The 22,910-nt window shown below is 40.2% G+C and overlaps 1 protein-coding gene across 2 annotated transcripts in view; it reads right to left on the reverse strand.

The window, feature by feature from the left end:
- The window catches only part of CDC14A (cell division cycle 14A), a 203,266-nt gene that overhangs the window by 109,454 nt on the left and 70,902 nt on the right, over positions 1 to 22,910 (reverse strand). For both annotated transcript variants that reach the window (XM_073593042.1, XM_073593043.1), the window contains exons 4-5: positions 8,278 to 8,370; positions 671 to 750 (exon numbers count right to left, since the gene is read on the reverse strand). In XM_073593042.1, the coding sequence (XP_073449143.1) occupies positions 671 to 750; positions 8,278 to 8,370 (173 nt within the window). The remainder of the gene's footprint in view (positions 1 to 670; positions 751 to 8,277; positions 8,371 to 22,910) is intronic.

Genomic DNA, 22,910 nt, shown 5'->3' on the forward strand with positions numbered 1-22,910 from the left:
TAAGAGACACGTGGAAAAAATTCTGCTTACAAAGCTGAAGTATGCATTACCTGTAGCATCTGTCTGCCAAAATCAAAAAACTTGATAGTAAAGAATTTCAGTCTGGAATTAGCAACATTTTATAGTGTATGGATCTTAGGATAGTTACAAAGATCGACATTTAAATTTTATATATATATATATATATATATATATATATATATGCTATCTAGCTCCAAATACATGAAAAACATGAGAACTGTTTTTTTTTAACAATTATAAAATGTCCCACACGCTGGAGGGGATTTATAATACAAAGTACATGGAGTGAAGATGCAGAAAATAATTTACTGTAACAGTTTTGCTATGGGATTGTAGTATAATTTATTCATTTTGTTATTATATTGATAATGAAATGTAGAGTCTGTTTTTTTTTCCAGTCAATGTAAGTTTGAGCAATACTGTACTAGACCTATTTGCTGTACAGCTTAAATGCTCTCTATCCATTTAGACAAATTTTGGGATGAGGCCTAATTCATTTTCTGTCTATACCTTGATCTTGTGATGTATTTTCTGTACAGCTGACTTCAACCCAAGATCAAAAGTAATAAATTAACACGTGTAATTATATAATGCAGAAGAAAGGAAATGATAAATGTTGTCATTAGGTCTTTTTTTTTTTTTTTTTTACCTAAAAGGGAGGTACTGAGGGCTGGACCCACTAAGAAGCGCTCTGTAAGCCTCCTCTGGTGTCTTCTTTAAATAGACCACCTAGATTGAAGACAAAAGAAAAGCATTAGTCATCAGCTATAGAAAATTGTAAAAGATCAGATTTCTAAAGAGAAAACTGTTAAAAAAATACTGCAATTTACTAGGAAAGAGCCTCATTTAGTAAAAATGAAAAAAAGAGTTGACCAGACTCCTACTTTCTTTTAAAACTGTAGTCTACAAATAACAGGTTGGCAATTATAGAATAACATTTTAAATGGCACCCATACACACGGAACACACCTTTAATGAACCCACGTTGCAGTGAACCACAAGGCACAGTAACACACTATTATGCAGGTGTGTTTTCTGGTCCTTTGTGAGGCAGAGGCAGACTATTAAAATAAATTAGCTGCCTTAACAGAATATATGTCACCATACAACCTAACGTGTGTTATTGAAACCACACTGGGCTTGAAAGGTCTTAAAGGAGCCAAAAGTCAATGTAAAAGACTTTGTTGAGAATTTTTTTTTATGACCAGTTATCACTCCAATTCAATCCCAGTTCACAAGTTTACTGAGCTAGAGATTCTAGCTGTCATGCATGGTCTGTCAAGCTGGCATCTATCTCTGAGAGGGGTGTGGGGGCAGGGGGATTGGTCCATCTGCCCTGTTGGCATGGATGGAGGAATCTGTTACATTTCTTTTGTTCAGCCTACAGGCTGAACAAAAGAAATCTATACGTGTACAGCCAACTTCAGGAGCTGGGGCTCATGCACAAGGCTTAAAAAACACCACTTTTACAGGCGTTTGACTCTTTTTTTCTGCCTGTAAATTCACCTCCATGTTAGCCTATGGGGTTGATTTACTAAAACTGGAGAGTGCAAAATCTGTTGCAGCTGTGCATCGTAGCAAATCGGCTTCTATTTGACAAAATAAAACCTGGAAGCTGATGCAGGGCTGCACTATATTTTGCACCCTCCAGTTTTAGCAAATCAACCCTTTTGTGTCCATGCTGAAGTCCACTCTCTGCGGAAGTCACAGAAATCAGTCCAGGCAACGCATCATCCCGACAATGGGAGTCTGAATCCTCCAGGTGCCTGGACTGACACCCCGCTCAGTCTCTCAGCGAGCTGCTGACAGACTGAGCCAGCCACTACCCGCCCCTCCACAGCTCAGCTCTCCTATGAGTGAGGGGGAGAAGAGTGGAGAGCTGCTGATTGACAGTCAGCAGCTCTCTGCTCGGGAGCTGTGAGTACCGAGCCATCGGTGGTGTTCGATCGCTCGGTTCTCAGTGCAGAGGCGCCGGGGGACAGATGCAGCATCGGACTGATGCTGCATCCACCTAGGTAAGTATAAAACTGAAAAAAAAAAATTCCTTTACTTCTCTTTTAACACTCAAATGTTTGACGCATCGGAACATGTCTAAACGTTTGTGGAAAACATAGCTTTTTTTAGGAAGCTTTTCTCCTACACATTGGGCGGAGTTGGGTGATGTTGCACTGTGGAGCATGAGTGGAGCGGGAGCCGCAGCCCTGTCAGATACTTATGTGGAAGCACTTTACTGCTATTTTTTTATGCAAGTGTTTACTATTGCCTAAATAAAATTACCTTTTATACTACACTATGGGAGCAATTCTGTTTAACTGAGGAACGGAGTAGGAAAGAGGATTTACATAAAGCACATAAGAGCCCTACCAGCACAGCATAACCCAGAGAGGGGAAAGAGGGATAGAAGCAGATTGACGAGCCGATGAGCCGGGATTTGAACCCCAGTAGGTGAAGGCATTTTTTAACCTGGAAACAGGTCTAAACTTGAGGTAAGCGCAGTGGTGAAAGGTGGTGGGAGTCACTATATATTATTTAAGACCCACAAGGGTGAAGAAAAGTGTGTTCTTCATCACTTATGTCACTGGATGTTTACATTTGGATGCATATTGTCGAAGCTTTAGATTTAATGTATTGTTAGGCGCAGCCAATTTACACCTTTGATCAACTTTTCTCCTGCCAGGAGAAAAAGAGTTCAGAATTTAAAACAAACAGACACACAGTACTTTAAATCTCGATAAAACAGAAGGGATGGCAGTTATTGATTATTCTGACTTTACAACCACTTTAAGTTGTCTATCAGATTAAAAATTGTTAGTTAGGTTACTGTTGTATCAGGGAACTTTAGTATTTCTGTAGATCCCTTCACGGCCATGACTGACCCTGCTCAGAGGAGAAAGGATATATCCTAGCCATTCACTGTGGTTTCCTTTAATACAGCAGTTAACCAAGACTCTTATTAGCACAAATATACAAGTTCTTCTGGTATGTAGATCTTTTGGTGGCTTGGCTATGAATGCATAGCTGGCCACTGTCAAATGTCTGTAGATAGCTTTATTTGGTCAACCAAGATGACAAAAAAATGGAGAGAACGATCTTCTGGTTTTCCTCCATATTTCACAGCAAGTCGAAACTGAGGATGCTACTAATTTAATAAAAAAGGCTTATTTTTGTTGTTGGTTATTGTTGCTGATCATGCGCAGTCTATCCGATTTTTCTTGTACCAAAACAGTACACATTAAACTAAAATTATTCCTTCTGTTTACGTACAAGAAAAATTTGGTTTGTCCCTTCGGAAATTTTCACTTGGAAAGTCTGACTCGGATGTTGAAAATTGTGTACACAATACAAAAAAATAAAATAATCATTCCCCATATAGAATTTTTCTTGTGTGTGTACAGTGTGTGTACAGTTGTACCCAACTTTAGAGTTTCTATAACAGTTTCTATAACATGATCAACTCTCATGTCCAACCTTCTCAGAAAAAATGCAATGACAGCAGCAGATTTATTGTTACATAGCGCCACAGTCTTGTAGGCCTTGTCATTCTTCTGGCTCCTATGTCAAATAAACAGACACTTACCTCCTTGTGCTTCACAACGATTAAAGTGTAGGTCCAGCCTTACACTAAAATCCCTACATCTATAGTAGGGACGTGCAGTCAGGGGAGGCAGGTGGACAGTTTGGAGCCTTGGACCAATGGTAAAGTAACATTGGTCCAAGCTGTCCAATAAAAATGCTGCAGTGAAGGCTGTCCTCTCACTGCAGTGTCATAGAAGGGGGCATGTGTCTAAAAGGCAAATTCTCCCTTCCAGCCCAGCCCTCCTAAATACAAGGAAAAAACATGGGTTGATTGGTATAAGATTTACCCATAATCCCCTGTTTTTCTCACACAGTTAAGAAAGAGGGAGAATGAGAATATTCTGCTGCTGAAAAGGTACTGTTTTAATCAAGCTAAATAATATATTATTATGCTATTCATGTTATAACATAATAATTTATTATTTATCTATTTACTGTGAAATTACTGGTTTGAAGTTATAACTTCAAACTTCAGTAATTTGTCCATTAAGCCACCTGTTTGAGTAAAGTTTTTTGATAAAAAATATAGTAAATTACCTTAAAAACAATATATAATAATTATTTGTATATTACTTATGGTAATTAAATTACTCAGAACCCCAAATATTATATATATATATATATATATATATATATATATATATATATATATATATATATATTTTAGCAGACATCCTAGGAAATAAAATGGTGGTTGTTGCAACTTTTTATGTTACACGGTATTTGTGCAGCAATTTTTGATATCACGCTTTAAAATTGTGCACACTTGTGGAATGGCACCCAACTTCAGTACTTAGAAATCTCCATAGGCGACGCTTTAAAATTTTTACATGTTACATGTTTAGAGTTACAGAGGAGGTCTAGTGCTAGAATTATTGCTCCCGCTCTAACGTTCACGGTGTATGTAACCTGTGTGTATCTGGCTCTGATACTAGCCAGTGCCTTACCAGCCACTGACCTCACTGCACGTCCCTGATCTACAGACATCCACGATCTAACACTAACCTATCTAGCCCTATATCAGTATACATATCTTTTTTTGAAGCTGATCAGATCCGGTCTTCAGCGGCAGAAGCTTTGCAGAGGACACAGCCGACAATAGCTGTGAAATGAATATGGAGTGACGTCACACATAGACTTACTATGGGGCTTTCCTTGTCGACAGTATCCACTGCACCCGCCACCACAGCGAAGCCACAGCTGACAGCTCAACGCGGGATCGGGTCAGATCGGCTTCAAAAAAGGTATGTATACTGATTTCTTCTTTACAGGGCTATATAGGTTAGTTTTAGTTTGTGGCTGTCTGTAGATGCAGGGATTTTAGTGTTAGGGTGGACGTCTACTTTAATAATACTAGCCATATACTAGCTGACTCCCTAGTAATGTTTTTAAAACAGGCATTGCTTGTAATAATTACCACTTTTTGACCACAAATAGGTTTCAGAAGCAACAGAAGTCTGTACTACTACTCACAGAGGAATCCATGCTGAATATTCTCTGTCTCCAAACATAAGTATATATTTTCCTATAGATATTGTAAATGATTCTTATCATTTCTCATAAAGCTTTGAAAATGTATAAGCTCATTAAAACTGCTACAGCCACTGGTGTTTAGTCTTCAGTGAATGCTTTTGCTGGTTTTATTAAGCTAACTGCTCTTCTATGACAGTCAAGGAATATATAAGGGACTGCCTAACGTAGCAACACCAACGGTGATAGAAACAATGTGCAGCATTTAACCTATTAATGCCTCTTGTTTCAATATTGGAACAGTAGTTATGTGGGAGTTATTTATATCCTACTGCTCTAAGTAACATATGAATTTTATGCACAAATTGAAAAAAAATCAACCTTAGTCATAAATGAGTTAAGAAAGCCTAGACAATGCACAAGAGATGAATAATGTTGTTGTTATTATTATTATTACAGTAATTTTATGGTGAACTGCAGTAAAACAACTTAATACACACCTGAAATACTTATTGGTTAACTGTTTTCTTGTCAAGGAATTAGTAGCTGTGATCCTGGCACTTCTGGGTAAGTGCAACTTCTGGGTAACTACAACATTTCCGGCACCTCCTCCTTCCCCCTGCTGCCTTCTGGGACACACACAGGTCCCCAAAGACAGCGGGACCATTCAGAAAGCGCAGCGCAACCCGTGCATGCGCAGTAGGAAACAGCCTTTGAAGCCTGAAGGCTTCACTGACGATTTCTCTTACTTACAATGCTGGTGCCTGCACAAAGCCAATTGACGAATCGGCTCGGGGTGCCAACATCGTGGGATCCTTGGACAGGTAAGTGTCCTTATATTAAACGTCAGCAGCTACAAATAGTCACAGGGGACGTCTATCAACGAAACGTACGTAGGGTGAGCTGCTGGAGGCATCCTTACCACGTCACATTTGATGTCTACTCGTGGGATTGTGAGCCCCGAATAGACATATATTATCTAGGATTTTTTTACCAGTGTCTGGAGACACTTTTAAATGTGAGTGCTATGGGATTTAAATAAATAAGAAACCTTTTTTAAAGGATTTTATGCTATGCTGTGCATTCTTTATTTTCCAATCACACCTCTCTGGAGAGATAAATCTACACTGTGGAGGAGAGTTGGGAGTGGATATCTTTTGGGTCTTTCAGACCACTATACTCTGAAAAAGCAAAAGAAATTGCCCGCTGGAGGTCTGGATAAACTACTACTTAAGAGATCTAATATCATTATCTACTATAGATCTGCAGAGTATTGCATCCTGTTAAGGAAAAAGCGTGTTTGCTGGTTTTCTTTTACCAGCCACTAACATTGGTGAGTGATTTAAATCATAAATGTTGGAGGATATATCATACAAAGAATCTGCTACTTACACTTGTGGGATTGAACATAGTTTCTTTTAAACTTTTTTTTTGACACATATGTTTACTAACAATGTCATTTTTTGGCAACATTTTTTGGCACTAATATTTTGAGACTTTCATGGACTTTTTTTTCTGTTCTTTGTCTACATATAGACTCATATAAATTGAATGTTTTTTGTGGGTTTAGTTACCCACTTTTTCATCACATATTGGTGTGGTCATATATCACATTGTATGAATTAGATTAATTATTTTCACTTAATCTGATTTATAGTATTATCATCACTAGTTTTGATAGAGATTATATCAATAGATAGAGATCACTACAGGCATCACTGCTGCATAGAAACCAATGAGCTTCTACCCCAGCTTGTTCAATTAAGCTTTGGTAATAAAACCTGGAAGCTGATTGGTTTCAATGCAGGAGTGAGCCTGATTTTGCACTTTCCAGCTTTAGTAAATAAACCCCATTGTGTACTTAAAAGTTGGGTATGCCTGTATATATTTTATATATTATATATAAACTTTTCTAGGATAGTTAAGGATGGTTAGGCGCTGTCTCTTTTTATTTCTTTGATGTTGAGATTTCTCAATTAGACAGCAGCTAGACAGGATTATTTACGTTTTATCACCTCAGCACGATATAACTCTATTTTTTATTACCGGAGTAAATGAGCAGCACTCTGAGGAAGAAGTACAAGTACCAGCATTGCTCATTACCTTTTTTTTTTAAACCACAGCAGGATGAATCTCTTTTTCTACAATGAATGATAGTACTCCTCTCCAGCGACACCATCTGGCAGTGACAAATGCTGTCACTCACACCTAACCTTGCTAGCAGAATTTTTGGATAGCAGTGGGAGAAAGGAGGAAGGGGGGGGGGGGCTGTCTGGCTGCTAGCAGCATTTTTTGATAGCAGCAGGAGGAAGGGGGGCAAGCTGTACGGCCACACTGCTCAACAACGGCAGCATGGATTGCAATGGGACCACGTGCTTCTTGCACCCCCCCGGAGGGTTCAAGTTTGTGATATTTCTTAATACACATTTGAAAGACATGTATGTTTACTGTTTTACCTGTCATAGGATTTCTAATTTGTCCAGCCAGACATATGATCCAAACATTTATTGCACACTGCAAAGGCAGGAAGATCAGTCTGTTATTTCTAGGTTCACCGCCCTGCTAATTGGACTGGGGTGGTGATACTGATTTATTGTCCAATGATTAGGCTGGAGGTGGGGAGATGACATTGGAAGCAGAAACAAGTGTGCCACCTGCCTGACTGTCCAATCACAAGAATAAACATTTTACATTTTTTTTAACAGGTATAACTGTAAACATACATATATTTCAAATGCATATTCCAATTATTTATTCTACTTTAATGAATACATAACTGGATTAAATGGTAGTTTATCATATCAGCCTGGAGTTCAGCTTTAAATCCAGATATGAAAAAATGTGAGCTCTTTCAGAGACTGTAACAATAGCAGATGCCCTTTAATGCCAATCCGGCAGTACATAATGCGTTTATAAATATCCAATGTTTGTGTTGTTTTCGATTATACGCGCTTATGCACACAGAGCGATGTGCATGTGAAATTTACAAAGGCTAAGCCGGACCCTGACATATGAGAAGCGCTTGATTTATTTCTGTCCTGTTGTAAAATATTAACAAGGCAGAAAAAGAAGCTGACAGACAATGGGAAGAATGGATCAGAAAAGGAACTGCAGCAGGTCAGGAACTTGTCACCCTGCACGAGAACGCAATCACCATCAGTACAGGCAATGACACTAACACAAATGTATTTTCATATTATCTGCACTTACTGCGTATGCTCCAATCAGGAATGCTGCGTTGGCCCTTTTCCGCTGATCATAGCTGGTGTAATGAACTATCTTCTTCCTTGACAAGCTGAACGACTGCAGAGAGATACATATGTTATCATTAGGTCAACAAAAATCGTTTTCTTTTTTTTTAGGAATTTTAAATGTCATTATTAAAGAGTAACTTCACTTTTGTTGAGAAAAAAAACATTCCCCTCTGGGCGATCTGTGCACATTGCAGGGATTTTAACAAACTTTGTTGCAGATTGCTACCTTTTGTTATTCTGAAGGAAAAGCTGTTTGTGTCCATGTACAGAGTGAATCTGTATAGCAGTGGTTTTATAATTATCAATCAGTTGCTGCATCTGCAGGGCTCGAATGAGAAAAGTTGCGGGGTCTGAATCCCTTTAGACATGATTTGCTATGGGAAGTATCTCACCAAAAATGAAATTTTTGTTGCAGGGGATGCTCCAAATCTGACTTATATCTTAGTGCAGAGTTCTGGGAAAATCAGTGAACCAATCACTCAAGCAGGAAATGACATATCTGGGGAGCATTCTGTACACCATCCAGGTAGCCATATTGCATTGCATTTTACAGAAAATTACAGCGCTGCTAATTCTTAATAATTTTTAATAATATTAATTTACAATAAGACTACTGTCACAATTGTATATGCTATATTTTTTTTATTTGCTAAATTTTTCCCACTAAAGTAGAATTGCCCTCTAAGTGTCAGCGTAAGCTGGCCATACTCTAGTAGATTTTATTGTTTTTTTACATACAAGCTTACAAAAATTCTCAGTACATTCGACGCTTGACGCTCAATAGTATTTCAAAATTCTGTTTGCTTTTAACATTTAATTTCAAATGAACTGACCTTACCGAACAAAAACAACATAAACTTAGATATATGATCATTCGAGAAAAATGTTACATCCCGCTCCTTCGAAATCTCTCCTCACTGTGGTCAAAAACAATTGCTGATTTTAGCCCATTAATGATTAGAAAAATGAAGGAACATTCTTAAAACAAAAAAGTTCAACCAAAATTCCACTAGTGTATAGCCAGCACTAGACAGAAAAATAGCATTTCATTGAAAATAAAGGTATACAATTACAATACCGTATCACCTGGCTAAGGAGATATCAGCATTACAGTGTTTACTTTCACATGAACAAGGCTGGATTTCTGCATGTCAACATAGACCATGGCCTAAGATGGCAAGGCTGTGATGGGTGGCATGCAGCTAACCTGATATCCCTATGTAATAAAAAGTTCCTGCCTGCTACTTTGCAAGGCAGCGGGATCCTCTATGTTGCTATATGTACTGGGTACTTGCAGTTTCCTATCCTGGGCCTATACACCTGGAACTGAACTGCTGCACTCTGCATAAGCTTGTATGTACCTTGTATGCAACTCACCTTAGCCTAAGTTCACACTAGTGCTGTTGCATAATCATGCGATTTGTAGCATGTTTTACACATGCTTTTTTCATGCTTTAATGTGTTTTTTTTCTGAAGGGGGAGACTATTTAAGCAGAAATCCTTGCCAAAAACACACGTTCATGCATTTTTCATGTACTCATATTGAAATCTATGGGGCAACAACTTCAGTAGGCTGCACCAAAAAAGCACCTTCACCTTTTCAAACATTGCATTACACCATGCTGAACTGATGTGCATTATAGAGAATAATGTGATTTACAAAGTTGTGCATTGCAGTACAGCGACAGACGCAGAGGAAATTGCACTAGTGTGAACAAGCCCTTAAAGCTGAACTACACACACTTCTGCCCCAATGCTGCGGTGTCCACAAGCTCTCTCGCTGGCAGCCGGCATCTTTGGCAGGTATCCTTTTAGAATATCAAAAGAAAGGTCCTAGTTCTGAAGTACCTAAAAAACAGGGTGACTCTGTAGGTACTTAATAACAATTTGTGCCAACGTCCCCAACATTGTAATTGTAAACATATAAAGAATAGGGCATGGGACTTTAAGGGCACAACGGTATTAAACTACAAATGTCTCTTGGATTGGTTGCCCCAGACCACCAGGCTGTACTGTCCTTCCATTTGAGACCATAATCTTTTATAGGGTCTTTCCCGTGGATCACAACCGGGGGGTCGAATTTCTAACATAGATGGTTTTACATATATACCTTTTTGAAGTCTACGTTTTGACAACAGTGTATAATTACTGTCATTGTGATATATATTTTTTTGTTTCTTCCTTTCTGTGCATTTTTAAATAGAACCTCTAGCTCCTGAAGAACCGTTTTTTGTTAACGAGAAACATGTTGAGCAATTAGAGAACACCTCACCTTGGACTACCAGACCTGCAGTGTTCCTTCAATCACAGCTCCACATTCTTCCATCACCTTTCGCTTGGGGAAGTTTATTCTTTTCCATTTGGAATGAGTGTTTGGATTGTTTATATATAGATACAAGAGACCATATGAGAGTCTGCAGGATAGGATCCATATGGTGTATTCAATTAGGTTCCATGTCTAGTCAGACCTGTTTTTAAACTCTTATGTCTGTTTTCTGTTTTTTGTACCTTGATAATAATTTTTTTTTTTTTTTAAATTTCAAAAACTATACTTATCTTTTTGTAGTTTAATACCGTTGTGCCCTTAAAGTCCCATGCCCTAGTCTTTATATGTTTACAGGTATCCTTTTAGGTTCGGAACTTCAGCCATCTTGATTGGTCGGGCCAAGATGACTTAAGTAGTTCAATCATATTAGCTGATGCCAAAATTGTACACTATAGCCAGCCATACATAGGGCAAAATTTGGCCGGATCAGCAAGGACCAGACGAATTTCAAATTCGTGTATAGGCACCCTGACTGTACAGAAGTCACTCTACCCATCGACTTCTGTATAATCAGCTGGTCGGGTTTTTCCCAATCGATCAGTGCTGCCAGCTATAGCCGGCAGCACTGATCACTGTATTCTGACACTGTCAGCACACAATAGCGCAGCAGGAGTGATTCCCCCATCCACAACAAATGTGTGGATGGGGGTACATCATTTTTTCATTCAACCAGCTGGATGAATGAAAAACAAAATGATGAATGTATGGGCTGCCTTAGCTTGCAAGGGTTAAATGCTCATTTAGTGTAGGGGTACAGGTGTAATATCTACAGTCCTGCTCCAGCAGGCTCCCTCTATCCATGCAAATGATCCATCCTTGCTGCCTCTATAATGCTCTCTCAGCCAGTTGCATGCTCACCTCCTCCACGTACAATGCAGGGTTAATAGCCCTGTACCATATGTAATGATGCCAAGGGATCAACCACAGCCTGGAGCTTTGGGTAGAAGAAAACAGCTTTGGAGCCTGCCGGACCATGGGTTAAGGTAAGCAATACAATCCCTGCACCCATAGATTAAACAAGCATCTGACCTTTACAGTGCAGTAAGGCCCCCCGCAAGGATAAACTGTGTCCAATTCCTGGAATTCAGCTTTAAATGCTTCATTTGCTCAGATTGTCACTGGTTTTGTTTTTGTTGTTTATGGTAATGACAAACAGATGTCACATCTATTTTTACTATGCATGCTTTAATTTTATTTGTATTCACACACATCCTTAACTACAAAAATATACATTTTCTATGTTATAAGGGACATCTAGAAATGTTCAAACCTAAGTTTAACGAAAACAAAAAATTAAAAAATCAGCACAAGGGACATGACTTACCTTCAGTGAGATGTGCCCTTTGTGCTGCTGTGTCCTCCTTCACAGAAATATTATTCCTCCGATACGCCCACCCACCCCTGCCACCATAATATTCCAGTGTGGTGGGGGTTAATAGAACTAAGGGACTGTGACAGGTTGTCATCAAGAGTGCCCCACTATGCCCACCCTTTCCGCCTCCTGGCCTCCATTCATAGAAGCTACTACAGCTTTAATGAATGAAGCAAGATCTGCGAATGGAAGACAGGTTGATTATTGATAGGTCCATCCCCACCATTCATGATCATGTTTCATTTATGAAAGCTGTAGTATGGCTTCTATGAATGGAGGAGCTAGGAAGAAATGGTGGGCATGGTTGAGCCCTCTTGATGAGCGCCTGTCACAGTCCCTTGGTTCTATTAACCCCCAGTGCACTTGAAGATTACAGCAGTGGGGCGGGAGGCCTCAGAGGAGGAAGATTTCTTTGAAAGGAGGACAACAGCATAAGGGACACATCTCAATGAAGGTAAGGTCCCTTGTGCTAATTTTATTTTCTTTTGTTTTAATTGTAACTAAGCAGTATCTTGAAAAAAATTTTGTCTTGAATTCCTCCTGAAAAACAGCACTGCGCATCCTAGTATGTGAAGGTGCCTAGGCTGTGTACTGCATCTGCTGGCTGTCACTGCTATTCTCACAAGATTTGGAATGCGATTTGGTGATGTCATTACTGTTCTCTCTGCTGAAGAGGAATCTGTACTGCTTGCATCCCTCTGTTTCTGCTTTATTCATCCTGAGAATCATTGCTTTCTGTACTACTCCTTGTGCTTCTTGAATATTCCCCCATCAGTTAACGTATGCAATGGGGGTGGGGTGTATTTTGGTCTGCATGACATGGTAACAACATATACATGGGATGACTGTTGAGCAATATGGACAATTATATCTATAGGTACCTGCAGATACCCCTTTTCAAATCATTGTAGGAGTAATATTCAACTGGTCAAGTCTTAACTTTATTTTTATTCTGTTCAAATACAATAAAGCTGGAATAAATGTATTCACTTTCTGCCCATTGCAGGAACATGATGCAGTCATCCCTTACCAGTTTGCATCTTAAAAAAAAAAAAACAATTTGTCCTCCTTATCTGCCATGTTATGTCGATACCCAGCTTTAGACTGGGACGACTGGGACCATTAATTAGTTAGGAATCCATGTTCACTTTCATAACTTTCTATCTGAAATACACAGGAAGATATGCTCTTAATAAATCTTGCCCTTACTGTAGATGCTAATGACAAGCTGCAGTGAGATGGTGAGAAAAAGCAATTCAATCCTAATGCACCCTAATGCAAAAAGTAACTGACATTTTGGAAGGATTAAATTAGCTCTCACCAGACCCTCAATGCTGCACCTCTATATTAACAAACCTCAGATACATACATTAATTAAAAAAACTCAATGAAATTAAAAGTTTATATCCGAGCAGATATTTCTGTTTCTGTTTTTTTTTCTCTGTATATTCAATGTATACTATTGCTCTGTCTTTAAAGATATCTTAACAGTGGAGGTTCACTCGAGAATCATTCTTCATTCTGCATAACTTCCCCACAAAACAGCAATTTCCTTGTCAAAACACCATTCCTTTGGGGACAAAGCTAAAAAATGCTCAATTGCCTGTTAAAATGATAAACATACCTTTCAAAAAGGTAGGACTTCAGTGTAAACAGAAACTTTCTTGTGCTGTCTAATAGCAGATCTGTTTAAATTAAAGTGGAACTCCAGGAATTAACTTCTCTGCAAATTTACATTGGTCCAGATTGGCACAAAGTGAGTGTCAGAATCTAATATATGGAGAACAACTGGGGATGCTGATTCACTGTAGAAATCTATGCTACATACAAAGATAGCTGCAATCCTCTGCACGCTGCTCCAGCAGCTTCACCTCTGCATACTACACATGGAGGATTGCTTGTGTGATGGACTCATCCGAGTTTCGTTACAGCTTGCTCAGCACCACCATTCAAAGAACACCTTATATTTCTTTCTGTGAATACAAGGTGTATCCTGATTGGATGAGGAAGAGATTGTGCCGTCACTGCCCCTCCTCTCCACTTTGTCCAACCAATGTCTTGTATTTATGGAGAAAAAAAAAATACAAGGTGTTCTCTGATGTTGGCAGTACCAAGCGAGCGACTCCACTGTGTTTAGTGTGCCGAGGGGTAGCTGCTGTTGCAGCATCCTGAAGATGACAGCTATCAATGCATGTACCGAACATAGCTAAAACAGTTAAAAATCCAACACGTTTTGGCCATCAGGAAGCCCTAATCATGGCTGAGCCATGATTAAGGAATGATGGCTGAAACGCATTGGCTTTTTTGACTGTTGTTCACCTGCATCAACTAAACAATGTTTTAGTCGACTTTCATGGCACCAGCCTTTCTCCCTTTTTTGCGTGGATTGTATATTGAAGGTTTGCAGAGACTTCCCAGGCTGAGTGCTGTGTTTTTAAGGCTGACCAGGCATTACACAGAAGGTAGTAGCTCGGATGCACCTGTTCCAATAGGTACAACAACATCTATGTTCAAGTAGGATTCGTCCTTTGTTTGCAAAGGGTTCCTTGAGCTGTGGCTGACGGTACCTACATTCATAGGCGTGCGCAAGGGGGGTGCCAGGTGTGCCTGGGCACACCCTAATCCTGGAGTTGGCAACCAGTCAGTCGTGGACAGGTGACAGTAAAGCCGCGATCCTTACATGCCGACCCCCAGAACCTGGACAGGATAGGCGGCGGGGAGTGGAAATTTGTGGAACCGATCTGTAGCAGCTGAAAGTAGGCTTCTTCTTCTCTCCCTCTTGCAGACATTCAGCTGCCACAGGAGGAAAATACAGAGGATCGGTACCAATATATGCCACCCATCTTGTCCCAGTTCCTCTAATTTCTGCTACCCAGGTCCCCCTGTGCCCCCCCCCCCCCACTGTTTCAGGATTACGAGCGGGGAAGAGGCCAGTTTATATGTCACAAACGCATATGTGTTTGAGCTTTGAGGTGCACACCCTAATGCAATAGGCATTGCCTACATTGTTTCAAATCCAAAGCCACTTGGCCTAGCCAGCAGCATGACACCATTGGCCTTTTTAGCTATCTGAAAATGTGGTATTCTGACCACCACTGTAAAGCCGCCTTTACATTGGCATTTACCCGCATAAACTGGATTCCAGCTACAAGAATTAGCTGATTCTTTGGCTGGAATGACAGGTGTATGCGTATAGTGGTTTCCCACTCAGCCTGTACAAAATAATTATAGGCTGATAGCAGCCGTTGCTGTTCACATGTAGCCATTTGGCTGCGTCCAGGCTTGGACATCCGTCTCTAACCACAGGTGTACAGCTAGATGTGAACAGTGGTGGCTGCTGTCAGCCCTTTCTTGGATGTGGTGTATGCAATAAACACCCATGTGAAGGAGGGCTAAAGGCTGCACTCTTCCAACTGAGTACCACCGTAAGGGGTGTTTTTGCCATTGACCCCCAATGAATTGGTATTAGTAAGGGCTCCCTGAGATCTGAAAGTTACTTTATGGGTTCCTCTGAGGTAAAAGTCTGGGAAGGGCCATGCTACATAGTCAAAGAGGAGTCAAATATTCAAGCAAACCATGCTGTTTCCTTCCTATGTATTGAAAGGTACTTGTGTTTGTGTAAAAATGGAAATATAGTAAAATAAACATATATGTGGGAAGCACATGATGAGCATATAAAATAAACATATACATAAACAATCACAGGAAGCCTCTGTACCTTACATTTGTTTGCATATTAAAACTTTGCTTTCTAAATAAACAGGAAGGGAATAGTGGTTGCATGATACCATAAGAGATTGTATTAACTCTTGCTTTATAGCTCTCTTTTACATTAGTGATTATAAAGGAAACTTTTTTTTCCTAAGTCCAAAAATGGTTAAACTGCAGTAAATCTATCTCCACTAAAAGTGAGAAGACATTTTGCTCTGAAGCAAGATCCGTGTTTGGATTGCGCTTCAGAGGCTACTGACAGGCGGTGGGGAAGTGATGTGATGCCTCCTCAATAGGTGTTTTGACCCCATTTTTGACGACAAATGTGGCTGCAAGGCATTTGTGTGGCTTCCCCGTTTCTGAATGTGTCACATTCGGCGGGCTTGCCTCCCACCGATCACTACATGTGGATGCAACTGCGGGAGCACACATGCAATGTAGAGGTACGTTGTCCAGTTTACCTGTGAAAGTAGTTAGTGGCCGACAAGTAGTTAAAGAGGAGCTCCAGGCTCCCCCCCAAAAATTAAAAGTCAGCAGCTCAAATACTGTAGCGTCTGGGCTTACACTGTGTAAGAGTTAATTGGAGAAAAGGCACCCCCCCCCCACATAGGCAGAGGAACGAAGCAACATGCAGAGCTGTAGTCTGAACAGACAAGCTCTCTGCTTATCTACTGTACCTCTAAGCTCCCTCCCCGACACAAATTTTTAGCTGCTGTTATCTCATGTGTCGGAGAGCTTGTCAGAAGTGACTCTGCTGATAACAGAGGAACAGAGCACCAGAGAGAAACAGCACTTAGAGCTTTGGAGAGGGATAAGTAAGCATATACAACCACTTTAAGTAACAAAGAAGGCTCCTTTAATCATCACAGTTGAACAGTTAACATAATTTCCAAAAGAGATACAAAGTTATTACATAACATATACCTAAGAAGTATGGGGATGAACAGAATCAAATAAAGTCGTATCTCACAAACCGTATTCTTGTCTATTGTCTAGTTTCTACAGAAAATCAAAACACAAGACGTAAAATGAAACACTGTCACCATAAGAGGGGAAAAGAGGGAGGTAAGTCAGACCTTCTGTTCGTTTTTCATCTATCCATGAAAACGGACAGCAATGTATTTCTATGGACCAACAGATGTGAACAGATGATCATCCGTTTACCATGCGTTTACCTCAGTGTCGTTTTTTTTTAAATGGACAAGGGTACAGATACATTGACATGGAACAGAACAGATGTAAACGGACGCCATCCATTTACATCCATTCCGTTGTTGTCAGTTTTTAGGCAACAAACAGTTTTGTTTATACAGTGCCTTGAAAATTTCCACATTTTGTCATGTTACAACCAAAAACGTAAATGTATTTTATTGGTATTTAATGTGATAGATTAACACAAAGTGGCACCTAATTGTTAAGTGAAAGGAAAATGATAAATGGTTTTCTAATTTTTTTACAAATAAATATATAAAAGCGTGGCGTGTATTTGTATTCAGCCCCCCTGAGTCATTTGCAGAACCACCTTTCCCTGCAATTACAGCTGCAAGTGTTTTTGGGGATGTCTCTACCAGCTGTACACATCTAGAGAGTGACATTTTTGCCCATTCTTCTTTGCAAAATAGCTCAAGGTCTGCCAGATTGGATGGAGAGCATCTGTGAACAGCAATTTTCAATACTTGCGACAGATTCTCAATCTGACTTAGGTCTGGACTTTGAATGGGCAATTCTAACACATGAATATGCTTTGATCTAAACCAGGGGTAAGTAACCTGGGGCCCTCCAGCAGAACTACAAGTCCCATCATGCCTCTGGGAGTAATTGTAACTGCCAGCCTTGCAATGCCTCATGGGAAATGTAGTTTTACAACAGCTGGAGGGCCCCAGGTTGCCTACCCCTAAACTAAACCATTCCACTGTAGCTCTGGCTGTATGTTTGGGGTTGTTGTCCTGCTGGAAGGTGAACCTCCGCTACAGTCTCAAGTCTTTTGCAGACTCTAGCAGGTTTTCTTCTAAGATTTCCCTGTATTTGCCTTCATCCATCTGCCCATTAACTCTGACCGACTTTCCTGAGAAAAAGCATCCCCACAACATGAAACTGTAAAGCTGCTGTTTTACGGTGGGGATGGTGTGTTCAGGGTGATGTGCAGTGTTAGTTTTCCACCACACATAGCGTTTTGCTTTTAGGCCAAAAAGTTATATTGTGGTCTTATCTGACCAAAGCCCCTTCTTCTACATGTTTGCTGTGTCCCCCACATGGTTTCTTGCAAACTGCAAATGGGACTTCTTATGGCTTTCTTTCAACACTGGCTTTCTTCTTGCCAGTCTTCCATAAAGGCCAGATTTGTGAAGTGCACGACTAATGCCCCGTACACATGGTCGGATTTTCCGACGGAAAATGTGTGATAGGACCTTGTTGTCGGAAATTCCGACCGTGTGTAGGCTCCATCACACATTTTCCATCGGATTTTCCGCCACACAAAGTTTGAGAGCAGGATATAAAATTTTCCGACAACAAAATCCGTTGTCGGAAATTCCGATCCTGTGTACACAAATCCGACAGACAAAGTGCCACGCATGCTCAGAATAAATAAAGAGATGAAAGCTTTTGGCCACTGCCCCGTTTATAGTCCTGACGTACGTGTTTTACGTCACCGCGTTTAGAACGATCGGATTTTGCAACAACTTTGTGTGACCGTGTGTATGCAAGACAAGTTTGAGCCAACATCCGTCGGAAAAAATCCTAGGACTTTGTTGTCGGAATGTCCGAACAAAGTCCGACCGTGTGTACAGGGCATTAGAGTTGTCCTGTGGACAGATTCTCCGACCTAAGCTGTGGATCTCTGTAGCTCCTCCAGAGTTACCATGGGCCTCTTGGCTGCTTCTCTGATTAATGCTCTCCTTGCCCGGCCTATCAGTTTAAGTGGACGGATGTCTTGGTAGGTTTCCAGATGTGCCATTCTCTTTCCATTTTCGGATGATGGATTGAATCAACCGACTGAATCTGATAGGGATTATAACCCTCCCTTGCTCTATCCAAAATGAAAAAAAAGTTTTGTCTATAGTTCTACTTTAAGCACATAGGCCTATACTGCAGCTGAAATAAATGTTTTTCTCTCTCTAGGTTATATCATATGGTGTCACTATACTGTCCAGGGATAATTAACTATATACAGTATATATGTGCCATGTTATAATCCTGTTTAAGTATATAAATGATTCACTATTATTGGCTTATGTGATGCTATAAATGCATAAAATTCCTGCAAAAATGTAACAAAAATGTCATGTGGAATCTCACTGGCAGTTATAGATAACAGAAATATTTATTCCTTGCAGTCTACTAATAAAGCCATCCAATTACGCTGTGCGATGTATAACCTTTCAGTATGCAATAATTCTTTCTGCTGTAACTTTTACAGATCTTAAAATCGCTGAGCTGTGGGGACAGAAATATGAGAGCTGCCTGTGCTGAAGTTAAAAATGCTGGCTCCATAGGTAAACTTATAGGCACCTGCATAGCCCACAGGATCAGTCATTCCAGGTTTGTGTTCTAAAATGCAATTAATAATAGCAATTAGATTTCAGCTTTCAATTCAGTTAACCAAGTAGTTGGTAAAAAGCACAGGGCCTATTTAAAATGGAAAGCAGAATCTGCTCTGCACACCACAGGACATTGCTCTAATTACTCCAAACTGCACCTCCACTTTATGTATTATTTACAAAATAAAGAGCGCACAGCCTTTGATGTCCTGCAGTGTTGTCTGAATAATACTACAAAGAACACTCCTAGATGGAGGAAGAGCCCATTATGTGATCTGTCAAAGTCATGTGAGAGATTTTCTCCTCCGCCTAGCATTTTTTTCCTCTATTAATTCGAATTCTAAGTCGCTTTGCTTGCTTTAGAGTCCAGAAGCCAGCAACACACAAAACACATACACTCAATGATAACTTTATTAGGTACACCTTGCCAGTATCGGGTTAGGCCCCCTTTTGCCTTCAGAACTGCCTTAACTCTTTGTGGCATAGATTCAACAAGGTATTGGAAACATTCTTCAGAGATTTTGGTCCATATTGACAAGATAGCATCACGTACGATTTGTCAGTCGCACATCCATGATGCAAATCTCCTGTTCCACCACATTCCAAAGGTGCTCTGTTGGATTGAGATCTGGTGACTGTGGAGGCCATTGGACTACAGTGACCTCATTGTCATGTCCAAGAGGCCAGTGGTGATATGATTTGAGCATTGTGACATGGTGCATTATCCTGCTAGAAGTAGCCATCAGAAGATGGGTACACTGTAGTCATAAAGAATGGACATGGTCATCAACAATACAAGGCAGGATAGATCAATGCTTTCATGTTGTTTACGCCAAATTCTGACCCTACCATCTGAATGTTGCAGATGAAATCAAGACTCATCAGACCAGGCAACGTTTTTCCAGTCTGCTATTGTCCAAGGCTTATGTGTGAATTGTAGCCTCAGTTTTCTGTTCTTAGCTGACAGGATAGGCATCATGTGTGGTCTTCCACTGCTGTAGCCAATCTCCTTCAAGGTTCGTGTTGTGCATTCAGAGATAGTATTCTGCATACCTTAGGGGCAATGAGTAGTTATTTCAGTTACTGTTGCCTTTCTATCATCTCGAACCAGTCTGCCCATTCTCCTCTGACATCAACAAGGCATTTTCGTCCACACAACTGCCGCTCACTGGATATTTTCTCTTTTTCGGACCATTCTCTGTAAACCCTAGAGATGATTGTGCGTGAAAATCCCAGAAGATCAGCAGTTTTTTTAAATACTCAGACCAGCCCGTCTGGCACCAACAACCATGCCTTGTTCAAAGTCACTTAAATCCCCTTTTTTCTCCATTCTGATGCTCGGTTTGAACTTTAGCAATTTGTCTTCACTGCGTCTATATGCCTAAATGCATTGAGTTGCTGTCATGTGATTGGCTGAATAGCAATTTGTGTTACATAGCAATTCAATAGATGTACCTAATAAAATGGCTGGTATGTGTATATAGAGCATACAGCTCTTTTTATACACCAATATGCTCTTGGTTGGGCCATAATGCTGTATTATAAATGTATTTATTTCAGGTACTTATATAGCGCCGTCAATTTTACGCAGCGCTTTACATATACATTGTATATTCACATCAATCCCTACCCTCAAGGAGCTTACAATCTAAGGTCCCTAACTCACATTCATACATACTAGGGACAATTTAGACAGGATCCAATTAACCTACCAGCATGTCTTTGGAGTATGCTACTAATTTAACCACTTCAGCCCCGGAAGAATTGGCTGCTCAATGACCAGGCAATTTTTTGCGATACGGCACTGCGTCGATTTAACTGACAATTGCGCGGTGGTGCAGCGCTGTACCCAAACAAAATTGACGTCCTTTTTTTCCCACAATTAGAGCTTTCTTATGGTGGTATTTGATCATCTCTGCGGTTTTTATTTTTGGCTATATAAACAAAAAAAGAGCGACAATTTTGAAAATAACACAATATTTTGTACTTTTTGCTATAATAAATAGCCACAATTTTTTTCCTCAGTTTAGGCTGATATGTATTCTTCTACATATTTTTGGTAATAAAAATCGCAAAAAGCGTATATTGATTGGTTTGCGCACAAGTTATATCGTCTACAAAATGGGGGATAGATTTATGGCATTTTTATTATTTTTTATTTTTTTTACTAGTAATGGCAGCGATCTGGGATTTTTATCGAGACTGCGACATTATGGCAGACACATCGGACACTTTTGACACATTTTTGGTTCGATTGACAATTATACAGCGATCAGTGCTATAAAAATGCACTTATTACTTTATAAATGTCACAACCTCACCTACTATGTAACTATGTAACTACACCACACATTAAAAGCAGAACTTCGCTCTCCCTACCTTTTTCCCTTCTTGCTGTAAGTAGTAACTTTTAAAACCTAGGAGCCACAACTTGCATATGACTATACAGGTAGCTAAATCACACATTAGATACATAAACAATAGTCTCATTTATCAAAATGAATAAAAGACTGCATGGATTGTCCTACACAGCCATAATACCTACAATACACCTCTGAACACACCTACATGCAGCACCATCCAAGGCGCCCACAATACCCCCTGTACATACAGCACCACCCAAGGTGCCCACAATACCCCCTGTACATACAGCACCACCCAAGGCTCCCACAATACCCCCTGTACATACAGTACCACCCAAGGCGCCCACAATACCTCCTGTACATACAGCACCACCCAAGGCTCCCACAATACCCCCTGTACATACAGTACCACCCAAGGTGCCCTACAGAGCCAGTAGAGGTACCCATAATACCACTTGTAAATGCAGCAACACCCATACACCCTATACTAATAATACCCCCTGAGCTACATACAAAATCCCCTCAACTAACAATATCTCTTGAGTTACAAACAACCCCCTGAGCTACATACAATGCCTCTGTACTTATAATATCCTCCTGAGCTACATACAATCGTCCCTATACTTACAATCTTCCCACCTCCCAAAGCTATATACAATACCCCCTATATTACAATACCCTCTGGGCTATGTACAATATTTCCCACACTACCCAAACTCTCTGAGCTATATACAATGCCCTCTGTATGCACTCTGGCCCTTCTTATACACTTATCACCATCTGCGCACCACGCTGGACAATTCAAGAACATGATAGGAGGTCCCTCCAGGCCAGATCAGGATCCAGAGGATGTGGATTCACCCTCAGAAAATGGCCACTTTCCACCTGACCCTCCACCACAGCCAATGGCCTCTCCTGTACTCACCTACACACAGCTTCACTTCACTGCAACCTGCATCGTCGCAACCATCTCCACCTCAGCAAACCCCTTTACTTTACACAAGCAAGTAAATGGGCTGCCCAATGCTGTCACATGACAACGCAGAAAAAAAAAAAAACATGGAAAAAAACACATTGAGCAGGTGCGAATAGGGTTTTATGTTTGTAAAACCTCACTAATAACACAATAAATAATTTTGTGGGTACAAGAACTACAGACTGTGTACAGTCTATACTAACAGTAGGCTCAAATTTGATTTATCTATGCCCCTAAACCAGGGCTTGACAAATTTGCTTTGATCTAGGAGCCAGGCTAAAAAAAGTTAGGAGCCAGTTTTT

The sequence above is a fragment of the Aquarana catesbeiana genome, linkage group LG07 (assembly GCF_042186555.1).
Source record: "Aquarana catesbeiana isolate 2022-GZ linkage group LG07, ASM4218655v1, whole genome shotgun sequence".
In the NCBI taxonomy this organism is placed as follows: Eukaryota; Metazoa; Chordata; class Amphibia; order Anura; family Ranidae; genus Aquarana; species Aquarana catesbeiana.